We start from the raw sequence: 25,078 nt of genomic DNA, 5'->3' as shown, positions 1-25,078 counted from the left end.
TTCACCACGGCCCACCACGGTGCAAGACGGGGAGTTCGCCCAGGGCACCAAACAGGCTAGTACCGCCCCCTGAAATTTTCTATATTATAAAAATGTACAAATAAACAAATTTTAACTAAAAGATTGAAATATATGAATAAGTAAAAGAGGGGCCTGACACAGACGAATATGAAGAAGAAGGCCAGGGTGTACATATGAGATCTGGGCCGCGCTTTAAATTTTTAAATGGTGGGGCTTCCCTCACGTGGAGCAGCAACTGCAAAACCTCGACAAATGATTATTACAGTAACATAGTGTCCCTGCACATTGCATATGGACGAGTAATAGACCCCATCCCATCACTTCTTTATGGAGAAACATCCGGTGCTTTCCGGCTAAAACAGGATGTTGTATAAAATGGAAACTCCTTTGTTTTTCCCATCATATTCCTGAATATGTGCAGATGTTCCCATAGCGACAGGCACATGTTTGCTGGTGAGGACAGGAAGCCGGAAGTCAAACAGGACATCAGAAGCCGGGCAGCACCAAAGGTTGCCAGATGAAGTGGGGTGTAGATGGATGTAGATGGACGTACTGCTCGCCAGCCGGAACCAGGACACTGGGCCACTGCGTCGTGTCACTGTGACAGGGAATAAACCTGCCATCTCAGCGATGGGAACGTGAAACTCCCTCCACAACAGAGCGAACATTTTCCAGAATGTCCACCTAGGAAATAAAATGTCAAACTTGGGAAGAGAAGGGAAGTGACTTTTTTTTTTTTTCGTTCTTTTCATCGAACTCCACGGCCGGATTGAAGGATGGAGCCCTTGTGAAACGCTGGACTTGATTTAATGGTGGACAGTAAGCCCGCTGTCAGAAACATCAAGGGCAGAGGGTGGCTTAAATTTGTCCGGGGTGGCTGATTTCAGGGGCATTGAACTCACAGACCCCAGGTTTTTTTTTTTTTTTTTTTGGGGTGGGGGGAGTTCTAAAGGGTCCTTGATATTTTTTCTGGTTGTGGCTTCAGTCCATCTGAGGACACACATACAGAGAGACACACGCAGTGGTCTGGCTGTAGACTAGACTAGTCTCCCATATACCCCACCACCTCCCAACTAAACATCTTCCTGCTGTGTTGGACACGCACCTTAATCCTTTAGTCGCCATGTTCCCTTTGAACTGAACCAAATAGGCATGACCCTAACAGCAACTGGAGGTAACTGGACCCTCAGTTAGGACCTCTTTTTCTTCATGATCTAGTAGAACTTCCTTGCTTTGTGCTTTACTACAGTTCCAGCTCGCACTACATGAAGAGGCCGAACATTTCATTTTGTATTCCTCCTTCTTTCCGGGCGGTTGAGCGTAGCAGCTCCCAGTGGAAGCTGGTCTCCAATGTGAAGTGGAGAACCATGCAAGCGCATAGCAGGATCTCTCCCAAGGCTCATATCGTACTCCGATAACGCAAGATTAGATTCCTCCACCTCCAATATACATGGCTGTAAGAGCGTGAGAGAGGAGGGAGACGTGAAACAACAAATTTGCTTGCCGCTCAGATTTCACTTCAAACCCTCCGTCTACTCCAGAGTCTTTAGACAACTTGAAGGGCTATTTGCAATCTTTGTCTCTTAACTCCACTATATATACTGTATATTTGCATACTCTCTTTATATTATATATAAAATGCAAATATATATATATATATATATATATATATATATATATATATATAGAGAGAGAGAGAGAGAGGCTCTGGAGACAGAGGGTTTGAAGGAGCACTGACCTCACCGTCTCAAAAAAACACCAGAAAACAGGCGGTGGTAACACCGACCTCCAACAGCACTTATCCGAAATTTGGCTCGTGTGTGATCGGGCCGAAAATAACCGACATCCAGGCTATCGCTATCAATTTAGTGACGGGAACATCAAAGGTGGCGCTCCTGGGTGCGGGTCTGAGAGGATGCCGCTGTTATCCAGTGGAATTCTTAGATATGGAGGGACGCGAGTGCCCTCACAACTGATTGGAAGAAGACCACGTACACACGGAGCGCAGTATCTTGAACGAACATGTTTACTCTGAATAGTTCTACTGACGTAGTTATATATGTCTGTCACGGGTGGGCTGGACATGGCGGTGAAGGAGGACGCATTCGCATGATCACAGGACAGGGGTTTAATACGAACTTCACGAGACAAGGGAACATTAACACGCACAATGACCCGACGGTGAACAGACACGAACAGGATAGTTTTATACAATTATATAAATAGACAGCAGGTGAACACGATCAGGGAACATTACACGAGAAGAACATGAAACTCCGGTCCGGACCCCGGATCCGGAGTCAACCCCTGCCGGTCCGGATCATGACAATGTCACACCCGTGCAGGTCTGGTGGAGATGTTTCACTCAGTCAATTTGAGGCCGTGCTAATGATCAATGACAGAAGTGGCAGACTTGGATTGGCGTAAACATTATTTCATCGTAACGGAAGATTGGAGATGCAACGCTGCACAGTGAATCCCGGAATCCGGATCCCGGACCGGAGTAACCCCTTTCAGACAACAACAACAACAACTGCATTTATTTCTTATATAGCCCAAAAATCACATACAGTACATCTCAGTGGGCTTTGACAGGCCCTACAGTTGACACCCCCCACACTTTCTGCACACAAGGAAAAACTCTAGGAGAGAGATAAAAAAGAAAGGAAGAAACGTGGGAAGGAGTGATACAGAGAGGGTAGAGTGAGCCTGCAAATGGTGTCAGTGCAGGGCTGGTGATGATTTGTACAATCCTACATTTGTAGGGTTGGAGAAGTCATGACAAAACCAAAGAAATATTATTTTGCATAGTTGTGAAAATAGCGTCCCTTGAACTAATCCTCACTTATTTCGAGTGCGTTGTTAAATCCCTACTCGAGACTAATCGTTGCTGATATTAATGCAGACATTCCCTTCATTAGCATCCATTTCCAGCTGCCATAGTCATTTAAAACAGGAGCAGAGTCTGAACAGGTTTCTGATCAAAATGGTGTTATTTTAATGGACCATTTTCAATTCTTTTTCAATCTAAAAGTGTGACATTTTTTAAATGCCCTTATACATTTGAATGGTAGTGTATGTGTTTGCAATACAGTGACAGCATGCGTAATTATCATAGTCTCTCTCACCTACAGATACATGCATATGAACACACGTATTATAATACAGGTGCACACAGGCTGCGAAGGAAACAAATTTGCATTTCAGGGATTGTGCACTAATGTGGGCATGACGCAGACTGGCAGATACGCTGTCGGCAGTCTTATCTCTACTCAGCCTTATCGTTACGCATCTGAAGTGTGTGTGTGCGGCAATACTTATTTCTACATCTGATCTCTCCCTGTGGGACTGTTATGTTAACTCAGAGACCCATCGAAGTTGTCTTACCCCCCTGCTCTCATCACTATGGGCCCTGACCGATAACATCGCCGGGGCAGGACGGCTCCAGGTAGAGTTGGAGCCTCGGCTCGGCGATAACAGCAGTCAGCAGGTCCCTTCATCTGGAAATGTCCCCTCCACCCTCCCTCACCGCGGTCTTCCTCAAACAGGCGTCCTTTCTCCTGCGCCAGCGATCCGGAAAGCGAACAGCGGGACGGCACACACACACACACACACACACACATTTACAGATACAAAAACAAACAAATGCTCACATACAGTATCGAATGAATTCGCTCAGCGACACTCGGTAAGAATGTGACATCACCACGGCCGTTCCTGGAGGAAATGTCCTCGTTGGGCTTCAGAGAGCGGGTTCGGTCACTAAAGAGTGACGTATGTGCCAGCATTCTGTAATTACTATACACCGCTGGCTAACCGGTGAACGATATCAGCTTCGTAATCATCTCCGCCGATACGGAAAACGCCCTTTTCCTGTAGGGGCTGCCAAAGGCGTCCGTTTCGGAGAGACTGGCGTTCTGACGGAAGGGTTACTTACCGCGGCCCAGCAGTGAAAGGCCATGAATCGTTATTGTCAGGTTTCTGCGGAATGGGACTGTGGCCATAAGTGCTGTGTGTGTTTTGGCAGGTTGTGTTGGGGAAACGTGCTGAGTCTGGATTTTTAGGCGATGATTCCCTGTGGCGCTGTGAACCTTCGGTTCAGTCCAAAGGCGTCTGCTGATTATCAACAAGCAGCTACAATTTGAGGCAGACATGGCATTTATATTGCTTTTGGGAAGGGTCACCGACATGCACGATCCTGCAGCATCAGCCATAATGCAGAACAATGGACTAGGTTTCCTGCCATTGCTGAGCGGGTTGCATTTTCTCTACATTTCTCCATATTTGCATGGTTGCCTGGTTTTGCTGTAGGTTTGGAGGATTGTCGCACGTGAGATGGATGACATTGTTGGAGCATTAGTGGCCCTGGCCTGTAGGTGAGGCCATTTCTAGACCTCCTTGTTTTAATGGCCCCAGCTGTCCCCCGTTTCAGGCTCTCTGTTTCAGCGTAACCCGATCTTGCAAGATCCACCCCTCATTGCCCCTCTCCCCAACAACAACATTGGACCCCTGGACTCTGAGGTTGCAGCTCGCCAACCCAAACAACCTAACCATAGCTCTCGGGCTTTCCAGTCGCCAGCCTCCACAACAAGGCCGGTTTGGCTGCTTCCCAAAAACCACCCGTCCTCTATTAAGGGACCATATTCAGTTCTCATCTTACGTTTCACAAGATGTTGCACAGGACCAATTAAAATGCTGGAAAAGTTAAGCTTGCATCTTGGTGGCACTACCATATTGCAGCTTCCCTGGTAGCCTTGTGTGCTATTCAAAACACGAAAAGGGCATTTTTCTTCAGTTTGCATATGATTTCTCTGACTTGGTGATGAATTGAGGCTCTGGTAAAAGTTCAGCAGATAAGAAACTCGACACTGTTAACATTTGGAAGATCTCCGTTCTTTATCTGAAAGTCAAAGGCCAAGTGGTTGCAACAGCCTGATCTTTCTCATCTGGACAAGGAGAGTCTGGGTTGCTGGTGGTTAGTTGTGTTGTGTTTCCCCCTGATTTCCAGTGAATGCTCAGGCATGACATTTAATCTAAATTAATCTCATGTTAGTCTGACCCTGTACGGCATCGTGTAACTGGGTGTAACGTCTCTCTGCGTCCTCTTGTTTCCGCTTGTGGTGTGTGTCGTGTTCTGCAGTCCTGTTCATTTATGTTCCCAGTCAAAGGCCATCTCTGCTCCTGCTGCTCCTGCCAGGGAAATGGAAGGACATATTCAAAGTACATATGGGGTTGAAGTAGCCTAGTGGGTAACACACTCGCCTATGAACCAGAAGACCCAGGTTCAAATCCCGCTTACTACCATCGTGTCCCTGAGCAAGACACTTAACCCTGAGTGTCTCCAGGGGGGACTGTCCCTGTAACTACTGATTGTAAGTTGCTCTGGATAAGGGCGTCTGATAAATGCTTTAAATGTAAAATGTAAAGTACATACAATGAACATGACCTCAGGAATAACATGCTCAAAACGATAATATACAAACATGTAAGACATTAGCATGAGGAATATTTACAGGAATGTATGGAATCCTGGGAAATGTAGTCCCAGAAAAGTAACGCTTAACTGAAACAATTACAATCAAAACAGAATTTTGATTAATTATTAGAGATATTTCTCACAATCAATGCACCACAATGCTCCGGGTAGGAGTTGGGCCTCGTCCACACGGACGTTTGAAACGAACACCAAAGCTGTCTGATAAATTCTGCTCGATTGGCGCTTCACTGGCGTTTGCTTGATGCAGTTTGTCTGAAATCGGCATTCAATCGACGCCACAAACTCTCATCTGACTGTCGTATTTGAAAACATCATGTGAAGTAATCTAGAAAATTTGATTCAGGCATTGTGATGCTTCGATAATCGGTGCATTGATAATCGTAATCGAATCTATTCGAATCGTGAGACTAGTGAAGGTTCAGACACCTCTAGTAATTACACACAATAAACATATACTCAACCTTGACGTGATGGCACCCAACTTCCACACATTCACCAGCGAAAGCATGCAGCACTGCATCACATTTCATCCAACGGATGGGCATCTCTCTGCAGGAGAAGCATGTGATTTTGCATTTCACCAAATGTCATTGCGTCCCAGTGAGGCGCCCATAACACTGAACACGTGCTGTCTTAGATTCCAGGATTTCTTCTGATCCTGTGGTCCTCCTCTGCTGCTCCCAGTCTCTAAATCACATCTCGGGATGGCTTGACTGGGGCCCTGCAGCTGCAGTGGGGAGCTGCTCTTCAACAGCAGCAGGAGGGGGAGACCCTGGTGACCCAGACTTCCACCTCTGTTGAGCTCATGTTCTTCCTTCGGTTCTTTCTGCAGCCGCTCTCTGAAGGCCAAAGCCCCGTCCCAGATGGAGCTCCAGTGAGGTTTCTCCAGAGGGGAGGCTGTCATAGACTGAGCTGGTCCTCTGTGGGACGTCAGTGTTTCAGCACCATGCCTTTGTCAGGGGGAACGTAGAACTCTCTGTGGTGGGATTTCAAAGTGCTGCGTCGGCCAGACTTGTTCACTCCTTCACCTTGGCCCGCTTGTTCCACACCGACCAACTGACTCAGCCCTTCTGGAAACGTTTCCGTCCGAATCTTTATTTCCACACGACGTTTTACAATCTGGCAAATGTTATTGCCCTCTACCTGTCTCTCCCTGCTTTTCTCAGAGGAAAGAGTCTGTTCCTTAGATGATAGGGAACACAAACAGGGTCGATTGGTAGATGGGGTTGCTTGACGCCCAGAGGAGATACAGACAGATGACAAACGACCAGGGAAGTCAAATGTGTCATTAAAAGTAAGGTGTTGGATATTTTCCAGCTTGTTATGTGTCCACAACAACAACAGCAACATTAAAATGAATGGGCATACGGAAGATCACTGGACAGGGTCCCACCAGGGTTGTTTGTCCATTTCTGGATAGCGAGATGGATGTTAGCACCCCCTTCTGCAACAAAAAAAAAAAGCCCACACCCCATTCATGTTCAAAATTGACCCTTGTTTGACTCCCAAAGATGAGACAGGCCATGAGGGTTAGTATTCTGGTGCAGTTGTGGCAGAACTTCTGGTTTGAAAGGGTCATTAGTGTGCCGCCTCCGACCTGCGAAAGATTCCTTTTTCTGATGGGAGCGATACCTTTCAGGACGTGAAAGCCGCCAAGTAGTCGAGTGGAATGAAAAGGAGCTCTGGTGATTGTGGCTCTCAGCAACAAAATGTACATCATTTTCCATTGTGTGGACAAACAAAAAGCAGATTGTGAGCGATGAAGAACAGGAGCGAGAAGGATTGTAACCTGAAATAGAGTGAAGTGAATTTGCATCAGCAGCCTACCGGTTGCCAGCCAGACTCCCCATGAGATAACGCTGCGTAATTTCTTCCATTCCGTCCTTCCAATGGACTTTCGTTATGATTATTGCATGGCTTTCATGACCCACGGGCTCCGCTGAGCTCTGATTTGAAGCCATGTGTATTTGTTTCGGCTCTCCTTTCTCTATCTGTTTTCCCGCTAACTTCCCTCCCTCACAACCGCTGTCAGGGGTCCAGACCCCTCGGAAGCCAGCGACCTGTCTCCCCGAGTCCATGAGCTCACAGAGTGTCTCCCCTGCCGAGTCACGGAGAGGGTGCACTCCGAGGTGTTTTACGAGGTTTATGGCGGGGGGTCGGACACGTTGCACGTTTAACTGGGGATTTGGCCTTGATAAACAGAAAAAGTGAATAAAGCAAATATAACTGTCTGCCGGTGCGTCCAGGAAAGTAGTAACGTCTGGTCTGTGGCGCTTTAATGACTTGCACGAAACTGCAGGAGAAGTTTAATCTCAACTTGTTTACCTGTGATGGCGAACCCTGTCTCTCAGCCGCAAAGACGTCGGTGTCATTTAAGGAAGCGCCTAACAGGACACACCGATCTAATTCAGATGAGCATTTTAATGCTCAAAGTTCAGGAATCTGAAATTCCTGGTCTCACATACAATTTATTTTCTTAAAATATGTGTTTCATTGTCACTGAAAATGTGAAACTTTTGAAAGAAAGGAAATAAGAAGTTCCAAACATGTGAGATGCTTTCATCTCTTGGACTGAACTGTATGAAACATTTTCCTTAAGTTGACTTAATCCTTTAGGTTGACACCCAATGGTCCTACTTGTCCTTTAGGTTTGGACCTGGTGTCCATGGAGTCCCCTGGGGTCCCCAAGGTGGAGGTCTGCTTTGCTCCTGGCTGTGATCCACTTTAATGGCATTCGGAGCCTGGAGTAGATATGAGAACAAAGGAGCCTCTGTGTGAAAGTTCACATACCAGGAAAAAAGTCTCTCTCCCTTCACGCTGGGAGATTATCAGGCGAGCGGACGCATAAACAAGCATGATGGGGAACATTTGCTACAGAAAAACAATCAGCTCTGAAACTGGCCCGGTAATTACTGTATAAAAAAATCCAAAAACGAACCCCGAGACCAGACGCTGTCAGAGTTACTGGAGTTCTGGAGAGACCCCTTTGGACCCCATGTGTTCTTCCTCTACACCGTGAAAGTGCTCTTTGTGCTCTTCTCTCCTGAGATGGTGTCGTGAACTCCCTATGTTCCCTCTCATCGCCATGCCTCTTTAACAATGTGGTTCTGTCCTCTTTTCCTCTGCTCAGGTGTCACTGCATCTCAAGCCCATCCAGTCAGTCCAGGTCCACCAGAAGCCGCTGGTATTCGTGTTGAACTCCCCTCAGCCGGTCACGTGGGGGCTGAAGACTGAGAACCTGGCCGAGGGAGTCCGACGCGTCTTTCACGTAAGCTCTCCACTAGTGGCACCTCAGTGGGAACCTTTCGATTACGGTTCCGTTTATGGCTCCGACAGGGCCACCACTGGATGGATGTAGAGTAATCTTGAGTCTATAAGGTAACAATAATAGAATAATAAGATGACCTTATTTTAATTATGATTTGGTAAAATGTAAAATGTTTTTATATTTTACTTCAGTATTTGTATTATATTGACTGGTAGAATTGAATTACTAAAAAAAAGACTAAAATACAAATTTGGTTGACTAAAACTAGACTAAATTAGTCATGGACAATTCTGAATAAATTAAGACTGAATTTAGTTGACTGAAACTTGACTAGAGTGAAATGAGTCTGGGCTTGACGCAAAGACTAGACAACAACTAAAATTAAGACAGGCCGCCAAATACAACTATACCCTCCACCACCCACAAAGCTCAGCAAAACGAAATCTTTCGTTCCCACAAGCAGCCCCTTTCCCACAGTTCTTCATTCAGGTGCGTGTTTACCTTTAACACTCCTGTGGAAAGTGGCCACGCCCGGCCAGGCAGCCCCTGGTCGTGTGTGAACGAGTCAGTATGCGTGCAGGTGCGACCGGCGGTCCCACAGTCTGCGGACGCGAGACCGCAGGTCCGCGCCGGATGCGCCGTGGCGAGACTCTGCGCTCTAAGCGAACGCAGGGATGAGGTCTGGCAGGCCGCGGCCGAACTTTCCGCTTCCTGCTCCGCGCACACACGCACACACAAACACCGTACATGACGTACAGGGGCCCTCCAACGCTGATTTAGGCGAGCAGTGAGAATCGTCATGTACTTGTCAGTGGGCGGCGTTGCCACGGTAACCCCAGTGTGACTCAGGATAGGGGCCAAACGGTGTTTACCCGGCGAGATAAAGCGTGGGAGTGGGATCAGCGGTGCTGGCGCAACGCCCCCCTGGCAACACGCTTGTTTTCCAGCCCAGTTGCTAAACACTGAGAGGAGGTGGCGATTCCACCCGCCCACCGAAATGCACCCAACCTCTCGAGTGTCCGAGGGGCTTCCGTGGACAACGCACGGCATTCTTTACAGAATTACCTAACATCCTGCCACTTATGTTCTAGGGGTTCTCTGATCATGTGTTTTTTGCAGACAGGCAGTTTCAAAGAATGCTCTGAACAAATGCATACAGTTTTTTTGGGCCTAAAACTCATTTTGCAACACCCCAATATTGCAGCGTAAATGGCGGGGTGCCTATGTTTAAGAAAAAGAAGTGCAGGCCTTTGAATCGCTGGACTTGATAGGAAAATGAAACCGAGGCTCGGCTCAGATCTCGGGGCTCAGGCAGTGCTCACGCAGGGTCGGCCCTATGGACCCTCATATCGGCTGCTGGGGTTCCTCGGAATAATCATTTTCAAGTGGGAGCCAATGGCGTGGCATTCCGCAAGTATGGAGGGCCGAGTGTGGCCGTTCTTTCCGTACGTGCTAAATGTGCTGCGCAGACTTCTACATACACGGTGCCTGACGATGCAAATACGTGTGACACTACCGCTTGGCCCGGTCCCTTGCATTCATCTACATCCATTCTCAGTTCGCCCCCCCGTGTGATGCCGTTCCCACGAGAATTTGGAGCTGACCGGCTTTAGAGGCCAAGTCATATGTCATATGCGCTAACAAAATGACATTTGCTACAGGAATGCGACGTAAAGTAGACACTTCCTACGTGGTCCGAACTCGTACTCCACGGCTTAGCGCAGGAGTCGGCCTTCCCCCCGGCTGGAAGACAGAGAGGTCTGTCATCACCTCGGCGTAGGAAAGGATTACGGCAGTCACATGAAGCAGCCTGGCCAAACATGCGTCGCCTCCTTTTCCTGAGCCCACCTCCCCCCGAAATGACGAGCGAGAAGTCCATGCAGACCCCCTCCCCCCCGACGCAGTCTGTCTCTGTCGCGGCCCGGTAGTCCGGTTTCAGCCGAGACTCCTCGGAGGTGCAAGGCCGACGGTTAATTGAGCCATTTCCCGAGCAGGGCGCATATATTCTGGCACGTATCGTGCGCGCACGCATGTCGGTGTTGTCCTGCATGCATGCGCGCTGACACAGGCAACGTGAGGCAGCACAGCAGCTGTCAGCGGTGTGTGAGAGTCATACCATAACCACGGCACAGTACAGCACGTTCAGCTCAATCCAAACCTGGACCAACTTTCCAGGTTCGTAAAGCCAAGTTTCAGGTCTTCATTCAAGGAATTAGCGGGAGCGTCTCTGTACTTTCTTTTTAAATGGCCAACATTTGCATGGTCTTTGCAAACTTTCTATGCTATTAAGGGTTCAAAGGAATGCTGTCGCATAGCTGCCCAGTTAAAGACACCGCGTCCTGAATTATGGTCCGAGAGCTAACTTTCTCGGAACTCGCTAAATGATGCCGTGGTCAGACTATACAATATTGTCACTGTGACATATTCCGGAATTCTGGTGCCGTGTAGCGTCTCTAGTTTGACCGTCACATGTGCAGTTGGGAAGGAGGGCCAATCGTCTGACAAGAACATAAAAGCTTGTGAGCGTCCCAAATTTAAAGTCCTTAAAGTACTTCCTCTTCTCTGTAAGCCAGGATCCTGCGTTTTAATTGGTGTTCGAGCTTTTATATTTTCATCGCTGTATTTTGCTGGATGTTATGTTGCGTTGTGGATTCAAGTGAAGAAGCACCATTTATTCCATCTGCTGATGTGTAAACTTCCACTTCACCTATATTAAACTTTAGGAGAGCAGTCAAAAGCATCTTTTCAGACATATTTGTTCAATGAAGAATTTCATTTATACTGGTAACCCATCCAAAACAGACACAGTTTGTGATCCTAGAGCTCGAGAGCACAAAACAAAAAGACGAAGGGAAAATTATCTGTCTGTGACGGAATAATAGAAGTGAAGAGTATTGGAATATAATTTAACCTGCCAATAGGGAAGCAGATGAGGACCCCAATTGGTCCTGCCAGTCCTGGTTTCTGGATCAAAGGCCTCTGAGCCAGGGACGGACCAAGCCTCATGGACCAGAGCCCCGGGCCTAGAGATGGTTCTGGGTTGGTGGACACATTGTTTATGTTGGCGGGCTTCTCGGACATCACAGCTCCAGACTTTGTGCCGTAAAACGCTCAACGGCACTCTCCTGTCGATCAGCGTGAAAACTGTGGGGTGTGTCCGACACCAGATGAAACTCCGCAGGATTTCTGCCTGGTCTGTTTCATGCCGTTGTCGTGGCAGCGCCCATGCCTGAAAAGCTTCGATTTGGAATACATCTACAAAGCCAATGTGATGGAGCAACACATTTCATAAAAAAAGGATGGAATCCGCTCGCTGCCTGTTTGCCAAGAAGCTGTTTGTCTCTGGATTTTTCTTGCCAAGGGGTTTGTTCAGAGCGTCTCTCTGCCGCTCTTGTTGCTCCGATTGTTAATTAGAACCAGGGCTGACTCGGCATTGGCCTTTTTGATGGGAAAAGTTTTGTTTGAGAGCCGAAAAAACTCCTCAGTAGCACAGAGACAGATGGTGTTTTTGTCAACACCACCACCTCCTCGCCCAAAGTTGCACAAGATGTACAGGATGGGGACGCTGCCACAAACTTAATTCTGGCGTAGAACCCGCGAATGCATTAATCACACTTGATTACAAGGGAAAAAACGAAAATCCCATCCCCTTCCCATCTCAGGAGCTTTCTCATGCTCCGTTCCCCAGTCTGAGGGTGTTGCTTGGCAAACGGTCTTAAATTAGGACGTGCTGATAATTGATATAAGACTTTTGGCACCGCAGCGCGCCGTTTTGATCACTCACCCCGGCAACATATGGCAGTAGAATGCAGACGCTGATAGGCACAGGGGCCGGGAAACCGCGGCTGAATGTGCTTTTAAAAGCAAGTGGAGCATGGAGGGTACCGGGCAATTCTAGGCAGATGTTGAGTTCTTTCTGGGGTCTACGAATCCGTTTTTGGTTCTGGTCGCGCCTCGCTGACGACATCATCCCAGAAGGGATGTGGGCAGAGTAGGCAAAAATTTTACTTACGAGCAGCCTTACTCCAACATAATAAAACTCAAGTAAGAGTACAAAAGTATTTAGTGTAAGACTACTCAAGTACTGAGTAACAATCTGATTGTAATATCTCGTTTATTATTTTGAAACATTCTATTCAGACAGAAAAAAATATAAATGTGCTAGGTCTGGTATGTCCTAATAATAATAATATTAATAACTTATTAAAGTACAATTTGTACTAAATCTGAGCATTCAAACTATCTTTTATATGCTAATTATATGTGTTAGCATTTCTACATTAAATACAACAGCTAAACGCTAATTCCTTCTTATACAGAAAATGTATAGTGGTCTACTTAGATTATGGAGCCATGTAACAAAAGGTTTACAAACGCTAAAAAGGTCGATATGAAAGACTGGGATTCTGTATTCTTACTCTAATCTTTGGTTTTAGCACCGGAGACAGCCGCATCTGCCATTTTTCATTCCATGTGACGAGTTTTAATGCCGCTCTTCCATCCCGGTTAGTGTGGTCATGTGACTGGATTGCGACGTCTGATTGGTGAAACCGCGTCATGTGATTATTGCTGCTACGTATGTATGGTGAAACATAGTCATGTGTTAGATCTACTGGTGGCATCTGTATGTCAAGCATATAAACGGTTTAAAATAGTGTGTTGCAGAATTTTCATTTACAGTATTTACCAGACGCCCTTATCCAGAGCGACTTACAATCAGTAGTTACAGGGACAGTCCCCCCCTGGAGACACTCAGGGTTAAGTGTCTTGCTCAGGGACACGATGGTAGTAAGTGGGATTTGAACCTGGGTCCTATGGTTTATAGACGAGTGTGTTACCCTCTAGGCTACTACCACCCCAGAATTTACAGAGTTTCTTATTCGCAAATGTACAAATGTTCACAAAAGTACCACGTTGTAAACCTACTCTTGGAAGTAACCCTTTTTCAAATAGCCACTCAAGGTGCGGTTTTCGGGCGTGGGCAACTCCAACAGCCTCCACGTGGTTCACGGGCCCGAGTCATTGTTGAAACAATACAGTGGCAGCAATGAAGTTGGACCATTGCAACCTTGTCTGAAGGCACTTTCGCTTTTAGTTTTCCGTGACTCTCACCTCCAGCCAAATCAGATGTGCATTTGCTGGACATGAGCTCATGTTGCGGAATGAGTCCAGGACTAATCTGACGTCTGGAGCTGTTTGTTTCCAGCTGGAGATAAACCCCGCTGATTTATGCGCCCTGGCGGGGGCAGCATAGTTGAGGGATCTTCGTCCCTTTACCTCTTGTGGATGAGAGCCAACCATGACAACCATTACTCTACACAAAATAGCTCAGCTATGTGAAGATGCACTGTTGCGTGGACCACTTCCACATTTTATTAGATCTGGCCCTTGGGTTGCTTTTCCATATCGTCATAGATCGTCATAGTTTCTGGTTTTGATTGACTGGTAGTCATTGCTTTCACTCAACCGTAGTACCCTTCAGAAACAGCAGGCTGCTTCCAGGCCTCTTTCTCCACGTTTCTCAGAGGCGAAGACCAAAACCTGGAAATGCATTCAGGAAAATAACACACTTGCACTCGGCTTTCTTCAGCCGAGTTTTCGCTCACAGTGTGGATTGTTATTAGGTCTTTGGGAGCGGGTATCTGTCTGTGAAGGGCTTTCGAGCTGCTGGCACACACATTACTCAGCCGGAGTGTTCTGTTCTCTGTGGAAGGTGGCATCCGTGCACACACTTGGGATCGGACCTGTGCAAGAGCAGTGGGCTGGGCCTTTCGTGGCCCCATTTCGGAATTCTTGCGGGTTTGAAGCGCACTCGGAGGGCCTGGAGCTGATTTAGTTTCTGTGGAGGGCTGTGTCTCTAATTCCCTGCAACTAATTATGGTCCTTATTCCCGCAATTAAATTGTTAAATTCTGTCGATTTTTAGGGGGCTTGCCAGGAGAAACCCAGCACGGACTCGCTCGCTCCCCCTCCATCTCGTATGCTTGGCCCCTCGATGTGCCATGCTCTTCAGCCAGCTTGTGTTACGCTGAAAGGCTCCACCATGTTTTTTTGGTCTTCCTGGTGAGCACAGGAAGGATAAATGCTAAAAATATAGCCTCTGTACAGACCTGGACTCCTCAACAGGCTGTCTTTCTCTCTCTCTCTCTCCTGTGTATGCTCTATTATATTATTTTTGGCCGCCGTAGCAGGAACGTTCAACGAGGCGTCCAGAGGTCAGGCAGATGTTCCACATGGTGCTGGAGCTCCGCTCTTCAAAAGAGGAAGAAAAAAAGGTGTTTCATCACCAACAATCACGTGCCTCTTCCCCTCTGAGTCCATCGCAGACCCGAGATCAGGCAGTTCAGGTCCACAGTGACCAGTCGGCCTCCGCCAGGGACCATGGGGGCAACCGTTTCGCAACAGATATATGGTGGCAGTGGTGGCCTAGCGGTTAAGGAAGCGGCCCCGTATTCAGAAGGTTGCCGGTTCGAATCCCAGCCTGGCAAGTTGCCTGTCACGGCTGCCCACTGCTCACTCAGGGTGATGGGCTAAATGCAGAGGACACATTTCACTGTCTGCACCGTGTGCTGTGCTGCTGTGTATCACAAGTGACAATTTTTTTAAATGAATTAATAGATAGCACACCATATTGAAGTGAGCCGAGAAGAGGGAAAAACAAGGCTGGAAATGTGACGTGGAAGACCGTCTAGACTGTGCGCTTGGCCGCCGTACAGCAGCAGTTGTAGAGTGGAGGATTTTTAATTTTTAATTTTTTTTTTTATGCAGCACATGTGAATGTTTATCTATGTGAAACGGAGCATATGGGCTGAGCTCCATTAGGAGCCAAGGGGGTGGTCTCTTTCTACGGACTCCCACCCTGGCCAAGCCAAGCTGCCAAAAATCGAATCAGCACTTCATCAGGGGCCACTTCTCCCTCTCATCTTTTTTTTCTTCTCGTTTTCCTCAGTACGAATGTAACAGCTGGGTGTTTATTTCCCCACTCCACATCTCTCTCGTCTCTCTCCTACGTGTCCCGTTCAGGCGGCTTTTCTCCACGTCAGACCTCGATGATAATGCCCTGCACACCGTGAGACCCGCGTACGGTCACGGGCCTTTAGAAGATGCCCGAGGCTCTGGAGCCCGGGAACGACTGTGAAGGTGCAGCATCATGCGAACCAGATGGACGCCCGTGTGTATCTGCGGCACACAGTCCTGCGCAGAACAACGCGTCGGGTCGCATAGACGCCTCGTGGTGGAAGAAACCCACGCGTGAAAGTGTGAAGAAGCGCGAGGGGGAAAAAAAAACGCTATGGGCCCGGTGTAGTGTGATGGATGTATGTTGGCACGATGCAGGATTTTTCGAATGCTCGCCTGTGTGTTTTATTGCTTGCGTTCTTTCTTTTTCAGTAAAGCTGCATATGGGTTTCCATGCCGGGTCCGGATTTATAGGCATATCTTATATCAACAACGAGGTCTTTGTGACCGGCGCACTTGACATATCCTAAAATAACAATGATATATCACAGTAATCAAGGCAATAATGACCCTTAATTTGCTCTTTATCGTGAATTAGGGGCCACGGGATTGTCCGTCAGTTAAGCAAATGAACTCGTGCTGTTCCAGGAGAGGGGATTTATGGATGTGTGGGTGCACGAGTCGGGCACCCTGCGATTTACACACCTCTGTTTCCTCTGCAGGTGCCGGAGGGATCTGAGGTGCGCTTCGAGTCGGCCAACTTCTCGCTGTCCTGTGAAGTGAAGACCGAGACCCTCCCCCGTGGCAACGAGCCCCTGCTCTCCTGGGCCCAGAGGAAGTACAAGGCGGTCACCTCCTTCACGGAGCTCAAGATCGCCTACGACGTCTACATCAACGTTGGTGAAGGTACTTATCCAGGTGACAGGGGACGCTTGCATAAATAATATAAACCAACAGACACGTACAACGTTCATATGTTTGCATTCAACTGTTTATGGCCACTGGATTTAATATCTGTGCAACGCGTATGGTGCACACAAAAGGACGTATGGCTGATGATCCGTCTTCGCCCCGAGTGCGTCTTCATCCTTTGGGTTTAGAGAGTTGTGATTTGCATAATTTCACTCTCTGCACTCATTCCATGGTCTCCTGTACTTAGAGTAGAATTCTGATGAAAAAGAATTTGCTCCGGTGTAAGATACGTGGTAGCCCCAACCTGAACCCCAAGAAGTTTGAAATGGGAAATTAAAACTAAGGGACCATGATGGCTGTTCTTTTCTTTTTTTTTCTACCTTAAGGATTAATACCCACACACACACACACACACACACACACACACACACACACACACACACACATATATATATATATATATATATATACATACCTTGCCTGTAGGGCAGCACTAAATTCCCTTAGCAATGCCGGAGGGACAGTTTCACACCTTTCCTCCAAACACAATATTTTTCGTGGCACACGACTGGACTCCCGCCCCCCCGTCTCTGAACCGTAATCAAGGCCCCGCGCCCCGCAATTCGCTCTCAATGACCGCCATTGACAGTCTGCACTAACGGGGCCCCCGAGTAATAAACGCCGCCGTCGCGGGGCAGATTTCCACCGGCTCGGTCGCCTGGCCTGCGTGGTGTCCCTCTGCCCAGGGCCAGTGGGACATCGTAATTCCACCTGTGATCTGCCTGTGGTCACCGCCTTGTGTGTGGGCCCAGCACCGTCTAGGACTGGGTGCATAAAAGTGAGAAATGCGTCATGCTATGCGAGTGAAGTTGGGTAATTTTTGGAGGAAACTCCAGATCAGGGCTCCTGAAAGCGAGCGCTGTGAACAGTTTGAATATCTTGATGGCTTTAGCGCATGTGAGATAAGGTCAATTCGCTGCACGGAGCTCCTGCTCTGGGCCTCGTAGGTCAGGACCACGTTTGATGTCAGCGGCGAAGGCGGGAGGTTCCTCCTGTGAGACCGATGGCGGGTCCACCCGTGCGTCTCTCGCTCCGCTTCAAGCCTTTGCCAAAACAAACATTTTCCGACCACGAGCCTCTCAACCCTGACCTTCGCGCCACCAACAAGTGCCCCGTTCCGTCCCATCTGGAAAGAAGATTGGCGCAAGATCTGAGGGGTAGCGACGGCGCCATGTCAGGTATGCTCGTGGGTTTCTGCTGCCAAGAACACAGCAGGACATGCGGCGTTCGTGATTTTGGCTGGAGCTTTGTACGCCATGTTTACATTAACGGGGGCGGAGCTCTGGCTTTCGCCTCACGCTTTGCTGTCGTGCCTACGTGGGCGACAGGGCAGGTTTTTTTGCATTGTTCTCCACCCCTTCAATCTGCCTGGAAGTGCCAATGTCCTCCGGCGCTCCGCATCCAAACAGCGTCGTGGCCAAATAAGGAAGCGTCTGTCTCGTGTTGTTTCTGGTTGAAGGAGTGGAGGAGGCGACTGCATGCAGCTGACGTGCTGAAGCACAAAGGCAGGGCTGCCGTGCAGATTTTTTAATCGGAATTCTTGCACACAGCCATCGGCCAAAGCATGATTCAGATGTTTGGTACCACCGTGGAATGTCCAGTGCATCCCATGTGCATCCACAATGAGCAGAAATGTTCCTTCCCTCGAGATCCCCTCGTCTCGGACTCGTGCAAGATCGACAACCGGTTCCTCGCGCTGAACTACCTGGGCAGCTACGTGGAGCCGCAGCCGTCCAAGGGCTGCGTCCTGTCAGGCCCGGACAGCGAGAAGGAGGTCCACATCATCGAGCTGCAGGCGCCCAACTCCAGCAGGTAAGAAGTAAGCAGAGCCGTTCAGAACAGCGTATATAGGGAAAACCATCATAAAGCATCTACGGCTGTCTCCGCTCCTCGTGGAGGGACATTCAGACAACACTGATTGTGGGCAAGGTGGCAGAAGGTGCCAGCAGGTTCATCAGGCGATTATGGTGGACCTAGATCATTGGGAACTCATAAATGTACTTTAATCATGTATCTGTTACATTAAACATATATAAATGAGCAGATCAACCATCTAACCAACCTCAGTTTTTCGAAACGATGCCCTGTTTACGTCACTGATTAGTGCAGAAATATCTTCTTCAAACAATACGCGCATAGAGTTGCATACAATCATTTCCATAAACAACAACATCAATTCAACTATGACATTTTGAAGGTCTGGAGAAGGCTTTTAGAGGTAACTTGTTTCAATATGTTTCACTTTTGAATACATGTCATGGTAAATGACACAAAATGTGCACTTTCTTCTGGTGCTTTTATTATGTAAAGCGTTGGGTAATTTTTTATTGAGAACTGTAATGTCCTGATGGTGCTGGGGTAATGGGACGTAACGTAGGATACGTTTAAAAGGGGACATGAACGAATGACACAGAAAGAATGCATGATGGACGGAATATTCTTTATTCACAGTATTTGCTACTGCTAATAAATGACCAAAATAAGAATAAAAAAAATAGTTACTGAACAACAAGATAAACACCACCAAGAAGGAAAATACCCCAAAATAATAACTCAAGATTCCACATACAAAGATCAAAGAAACGATGGCTTCAAATCGAACATCACACTCATGTCAAACAGCAACACACAAGGCCCCAACCCTACGGCTACCCACAAATTTACCAACCAGGGGTCTCTCATTCACACACGCGAAAGGCGGAGCCGACCCCAGGAACAAGGACGTGACAGACATTTCCACACTATTCCCGGATCCCTCATAAATGTTGTCGCCACACGTAACAAGAACATTATGGCTTCTAATATAAAGCACGCAGCGCATGCCTGTAACTCCCGTAATCTCTTGAGTATGTTTTTGAAATTGCACAGATTCCTTCCTCCAGCCCGATGATCTCTGGAGGCTATTTTGGGTTTGGAAAGCTGGAAAGCTTTACCTGAATGAATGATGTTTTTTGGAAATGCCGTGGCATCTGTATCTGGCGATGTCCAGGTAATGGCCTAATTTTCCCCGTCTGATCTGCCCTGTGTTGCCCAGTACTGGGGCCAGTGGTGCCCTAGCAGTTAAGGAAGCGGCCCCGTAATCAGAAGGTTGCCGGTTCGAATCCCGATCCGCCAAGGTGCCACTGAGCAGAGCACCGTCCCCACACACTGCTCCCCGGGCGCCTGTCATGGCCGCCCACTTCTCACCAAGGGTGATGGGTTAAATGCAGAGGACACATTTCACTGTGTGCACCGTGTGCTGTGCTGCTGGGTGTCACAAGTGACAATCACTTCACTTTCTCACTTTACTTCCCAAGCGGCCATGATGGATTTTGCCATTTAGCGACGTGGTCTGTTGAGATGCACGTGTCCTCTTGTTTTCTGGGAAGGCGTCCAGCGTTCTTAATCAGTTGGCCAGACGCAAGAGGCGTGCTGATACTGGCGGCGGTTGGGGCTTCCAAAATCCGGCATCACTTACCATCTCGCTTTCTTCTCTCCCAGTGCTTTTCAGGTGGACGTGATAGTGGACCTGAGGCCCCTGGAGGCCGATGGGCCCCTGCACCGCGACATCACCCTCGTGCTCAGGTGTGAGAAATCGGTCAACTGGGTGATCGAGGCGCACCGCGTCATCGGCAAACTGAAGGTGGTGGTACGTACCATCCTGTCACCTCATTCTCGTCCGGTTCCCAGGCCAACAATCAGCATCACGGTGCTGTCATGGTGAGCAGTGGCCTGTGGAGGTCATAACCTGCTCCAGTCTCACCGACAGCAGGATCCTTCCGAAAATCCCGATCGGAGCATGCAGCCCGGCAGTGGCCGAGAGGGGGGGCTGCCAAGTCTCTTTCGTGGGCGCGTACCCCCTGAAATAAATATATTTTTTATTGTCTGCATGGCCAGGCCCAGTTGACATCCACACTAACATGAATTATGGGGGAACCGAGTGTTTGCTTCATCTTACCGAGGTTTCAGGTTGCAGACTGCAGTGTCCAAAGAATTCTGGCTGTCATAAAAATGTCATAAAAATGAGTAAAAAGCCATGAAGCAAAGGAAAGATGCCTTTCACAGGACTGGCATGCATTGCATACACCATGTCTAGTGAAATAAACTTGTGAAATTCATGCAGAACAATTTTTGGCCAGTTTATTGAACGACACATGAGCGACATACATTCAGGCAAATAATTATGCTCTTTTTGTGATGAATTGTGTTGATTTTTGTCATTTGAATGTTGCATTAACAAATTAACAAAAAGTTTCGATTTCTCTTTAGATCGATTTATAGATAGATATATTATGCTTTTTTCAAAAGCATTAGCACAAATGCTCACCTTATCCTCACAGCCTTTTTATCTAGCCAGAACAGCATGGACTTTTATTCCGATTTGCTTTGGCTTGTAGCATTAGCTTTTACCTTTGCCCAGTAGCCAAGGGATCTGTTGAATAAATTTTGAGCCCCGATTTTAATCGATATTCATGCTTCTTGAAGAATGCAGTGGCCTCAAGTAGAAGCACCAAAGAACTTGTCTAAACTGTTTGTACTTGCATTTTAAGCTTTACGTGATTGTTTGCTTGGCTATAACATGACTATTTGTAGCATTACGAATAGGCTCTCTAGTAAAGATGTTGGACTATTAAAAACTGTTCTGTTGACCTTCACAGCAAATATGTGAGAATCTGACTGTATGCACTGTGTTATGTGCATACAGTATGTGCATGTGTGTCAGACTATTTACACGCTGCGTGTATGTGTATTCTGCAACTGTGAACAAGCCCCGGCTGTGGGGGTGCGGAGGAGAATGCGAGCTATGCAAGTGTTACACGATCGCCTCGTAAATATCAAAGTCCCCGGCTACTGTGGCCACTTCCCTGTTACCCGGCTCTCTTCGGGCAGGACCCTGTGGGAAGTCACTGTGGGAAGGGATTAGCTCGCCCTCCATTAACAGGCACCAGAAACGGGGGAACTAATGAGGAATCTGCCCGAAATCTGACACGTCAAGCAAAGCCATTGATCAGGGCCCGTCGGTGGGCTTCAGCACCTTGGTACGCCACGGTCGTGGTACATCCATGGGACCTTCTCACATCCTCTGTTTTATTGCAGCCCCTTTGTGACACAAATGGAGCAGTGCAAGATGGGCATGAGATAATGAAAATGGAAAAATGTGGGAGTATTAAGTTAGTGGGAGTGTGTTAGCTGGGTGTTAATCACACAACAAGATCATACAGACTATTGCACATTTTGTTTGACTAATACAGCCATTTGACCGGGAATAAGAGCTGGAATTTGGAGCACATGCTACAAAGCATGCACTGCACTGCTTGTTGAAGAAAAGAACATCCTGAGCGCGGAAACTGATGTCATACTTTTTGCCTTCCGCAGACCTCAGACACTGTCCGAGCAAGCGGCAAAACCGAAAAGGTGAAAGTCACCAAACTGGCCCGAGTGCAGCTGCCCTCGGGACCCCAGGCTCTGATCCAGTGGGCCCAGGAGCAAGGCCACGCCCCCGTCACCTCCTACACCAACACGCCGGTGGCCAACCTCTTCCACCTGCGCCTGCGAGAGCCAGGTACGGCGTGCCAGCAGAGTATCACTTGCCAGTCAGACGCATCTCCCCGCCAGTAAAAATATCTCGGAGTCTAGGAAAAACATGAAATGAAAACTGCACACTAATATGCCATGTTGTTCATTTGGAAGGGCGTTTTACAAAGGCGTGCAATGGCTGTGGTCCAATCCACGTACAGTAGCAATGATGGCATGACGTAAGACTGTGGAATCAGCGGTTAGAACCGACTGAACAAACTCTTCTTTTACGGGCCCGATTCACGTGACTTTCCTCTCTCTCTTCGCTGGGGACGTACTGGCCGCTTTCTTTCGTCCAGAGCTTCCCATCCATCAGGATGCCAACCCCGGGTCCAACAGCAGGAGGGAGGCTGGCCTGCCTTTTCCCATGCCACCTCTGGATGGACTGGCCTACCTGCCCCAGCCCCCCTTCCTGGAGGAGCAGCACTGGGGCGAGAGGAGACCGGAAGAGCAGCAGAGGGCGCCAAACGTGGCCCTCAGTGTTCAGTGTGAGAAGAACAAGATGGTGGTCAGCATTGATAAGGAGAGCCTCCAGGTATGTTGAGACCAAATGTTCCTTTCACTTTTATCCAAGATGAGCCATGATGGCCCAGTGGCAAATTCATACCACAACGTAACCTGTCATTCCGAAGATGGTATCTCAAACGTGGCTTAGACCAGGCCGATTGACTGGTATAGCACTAACTGAACGAAAAGAGACTGTGGTGTCATGAAACAGAACCTGAAACATCACTCCTGGGATGTCTCGGGTTAGTTAGCAAACTTTTTGCCGCAGCACAGAAAAGCAGTTTGTGGGCTGGTGGAATTTGGTCTCATAAGATGTCAGGACCTTGTCCTTGCGAAAGATTGCTGTTCTTCGTCTCTTAGCATCTGTTAAACCTGTGCCGCAAAGCCCCAGTTCATGCTCAACGTCAGCTCTTGGACCGGGGACATTTGTGCGTGATACTCGGTGTCATACCTGATGAAAGTCCTCAGGCACGAGAGGGGATCTGGTTTGTGTCTTCCTTTCGCTCGTCGCCTTTGAAGATCTGAAGCACCTCGCACAAACGCCGTCACCTAACAGCAGCATGTTGACATTAGGTGACAAAACGAGTGCTTTGAGACGACGTTTAAAGGGTACGCTGGCTTATTTTTTACTCTGTGGAGGGACTGGGTTAATGGACATCATCTAAATGATGGAACCTGTCAACCAGCCAGAGGAACAAACCTGAGTTAACACGCAGGATGCTCTTGCATGAGCCTCATAATTGACTGTCTTCAGACGTCCCTTAAAATACAGAATTGTCCCGCATTTCTTAAATAAACTATGCATCTCGTTTTTAATCACTACAGCATAGGTTTGTTTTCTAATTGGATGCTTTTCCTGGGCTCCTATGTTTGGAAGCACCTAGAACAAGCACTGACTACCATTGCGACCTTTGCTACTCGACCACAAAAATGCGATTCTAGCATCTTAGTGCAAAATGTTCTGGTACAATTTTGAATGGTTTCATGTTTTGAATGTTCCAGTTTGCCTAATTCAGTCTCAGAAGCATTGCAATTCTTCACTGATTGGCCTCCACTGTCCTCCCCAGGCCAACGGCTATGGTAAAGTCAACATGACTCTCCAGGACCCATCCTGCAAAGCTACCTCCAACTCCACCCACTACACCCTGGAGACCTCCTTGACAGGCTGCCAAACCGTGAAATACCCCGTGCAGCCTGGCCCTGTGGCCATCTACATCAACTCAGTAAGTAACGTCATGACTCCAGCTCGATCTTTGAGATGCCTGCACGTCTCCCAGTGCACCAGTGGAGCCGCCTTATGGGTTATCTCATCGGCGTCAGCATTACGTATTATTATACCTCCAGTAGGGATAATTTTGGGCCCTCAGTGTCTCTTAAACTGGTTATCAACCCCAATTTATACTCTTCCTTTTGCAGTCAGTGGTTAACAAGGTAAAACGCTACAAATGCTGATGTCAGTTGAACAGCTCTGTTACCCTTGTGGCTCTATAAAGAAAGAAATTCGATGTTCAATGACAATTTTTATTTTTCTAAACGTAATTAAAAGACAGACGAACAACTTGGCAGATCAGTTTATGGGGGTCACTTCGGGTCCGCAGCTTTCGCTCTGAGACCCCCGGACTGTGAGAATGATTCACTTCCTCACTGATCTCCTGTCATTAGTTGAGTAAGAAATGTGACATGGCACATTTCCAGCCTCATGTGATCTTAGGGTTAAGACTTGAAGGTGTCGAATGAGCCTGTGTTTGAGTTCTGGTGGACAGCAGGCTGCAGCATGTGTCCTCTGAGCAATGTGTGTGATGCGGGACTCCTCGTCCTCTCTCCTCGTCCACAAATGGAAAGCATGTTCTGCGGCACCGTCTGGGGAGCAGAGCTGTTGAAGATGCCTGGTGTTTTCCCACATCTTAATTCCAGCTCATCTGCTCGGGGTCAGCAGAGCCAGCGGACTGATCTGAGATCTGAGTGACCTCAAACTGTCTGGATGCCTCAGAGTCTAGAATCCGATCGGAATCAGACAGGCTGGGAAAGCATTCAGTTTCTATCTCATGTCTGAACAGATTCTCTTATCGTTGGCAGGTCGTGATCAGCCAATCAGATGCCAGGGATGGGAGTGGGTGGCCACCAGAATATGAAGACATGGAGTCTGGTGACGTGATGGTGCCTCCTGATGTCAGAATCCTTGATAGAGTCTTTACTCAGCCATCACAACATCAGCTGCCTATAATGGTAAGAAGGATTTCTTAAAGAAATAATGCTTGCTCATCATCTGTTTTATATCATGTGATGTTGTCTGGCTGCATC

General features: G+C 47.9%; 1 protein-coding gene across 1 annotated transcript in view; it reads left to right on the top strand.

Annotated features, from left to right (window-relative positions):
- The window catches only part of tgfbr3 (transforming growth factor, beta receptor III), a 60,640-nt gene that overhangs the window by 22,139 nt on the left and 13,423 nt on the right, over nt 1-25,078 (top strand). Inside the window, exons 4-11 of the mRNA XM_028962107.1 lie at nt 8,649-8,786; nt 16,465-16,648; nt 18,364-18,526; nt 20,195-20,342; nt 22,070-22,256; nt 22,570-22,805; nt 23,845-24,000; nt 24,854-25,003. Coding sequence (XP_028817940.1) covers nt 8,649-8,786; nt 16,465-16,648; nt 18,364-18,526; nt 20,195-20,342; nt 22,070-22,256; nt 22,570-22,805; nt 23,845-24,000; nt 24,854-25,003 — 1,362 coding nt within the window. The remainder of the gene's footprint in view (nt 1-8,648; nt 8,787-16,464; nt 16,649-18,363; nt 18,527-20,194; nt 20,343-22,069; nt 22,257-22,569; nt 22,806-23,844; nt 24,001-24,853; nt 25,004-25,078) is intronic.

This window comes from Denticeps clupeoides, chromosome 19 (assembly GCF_900700375.1).
Source record: "Denticeps clupeoides chromosome 19, fDenClu1.1, whole genome shotgun sequence".
Lineage (NCBI taxonomy): Eukaryota > Metazoa > Chordata > Actinopteri > Clupeiformes > Denticipitidae > Denticeps > Denticeps clupeoides.
This window is presented reverse-complemented; position numbering and strand designations above follow the sequence as displayed.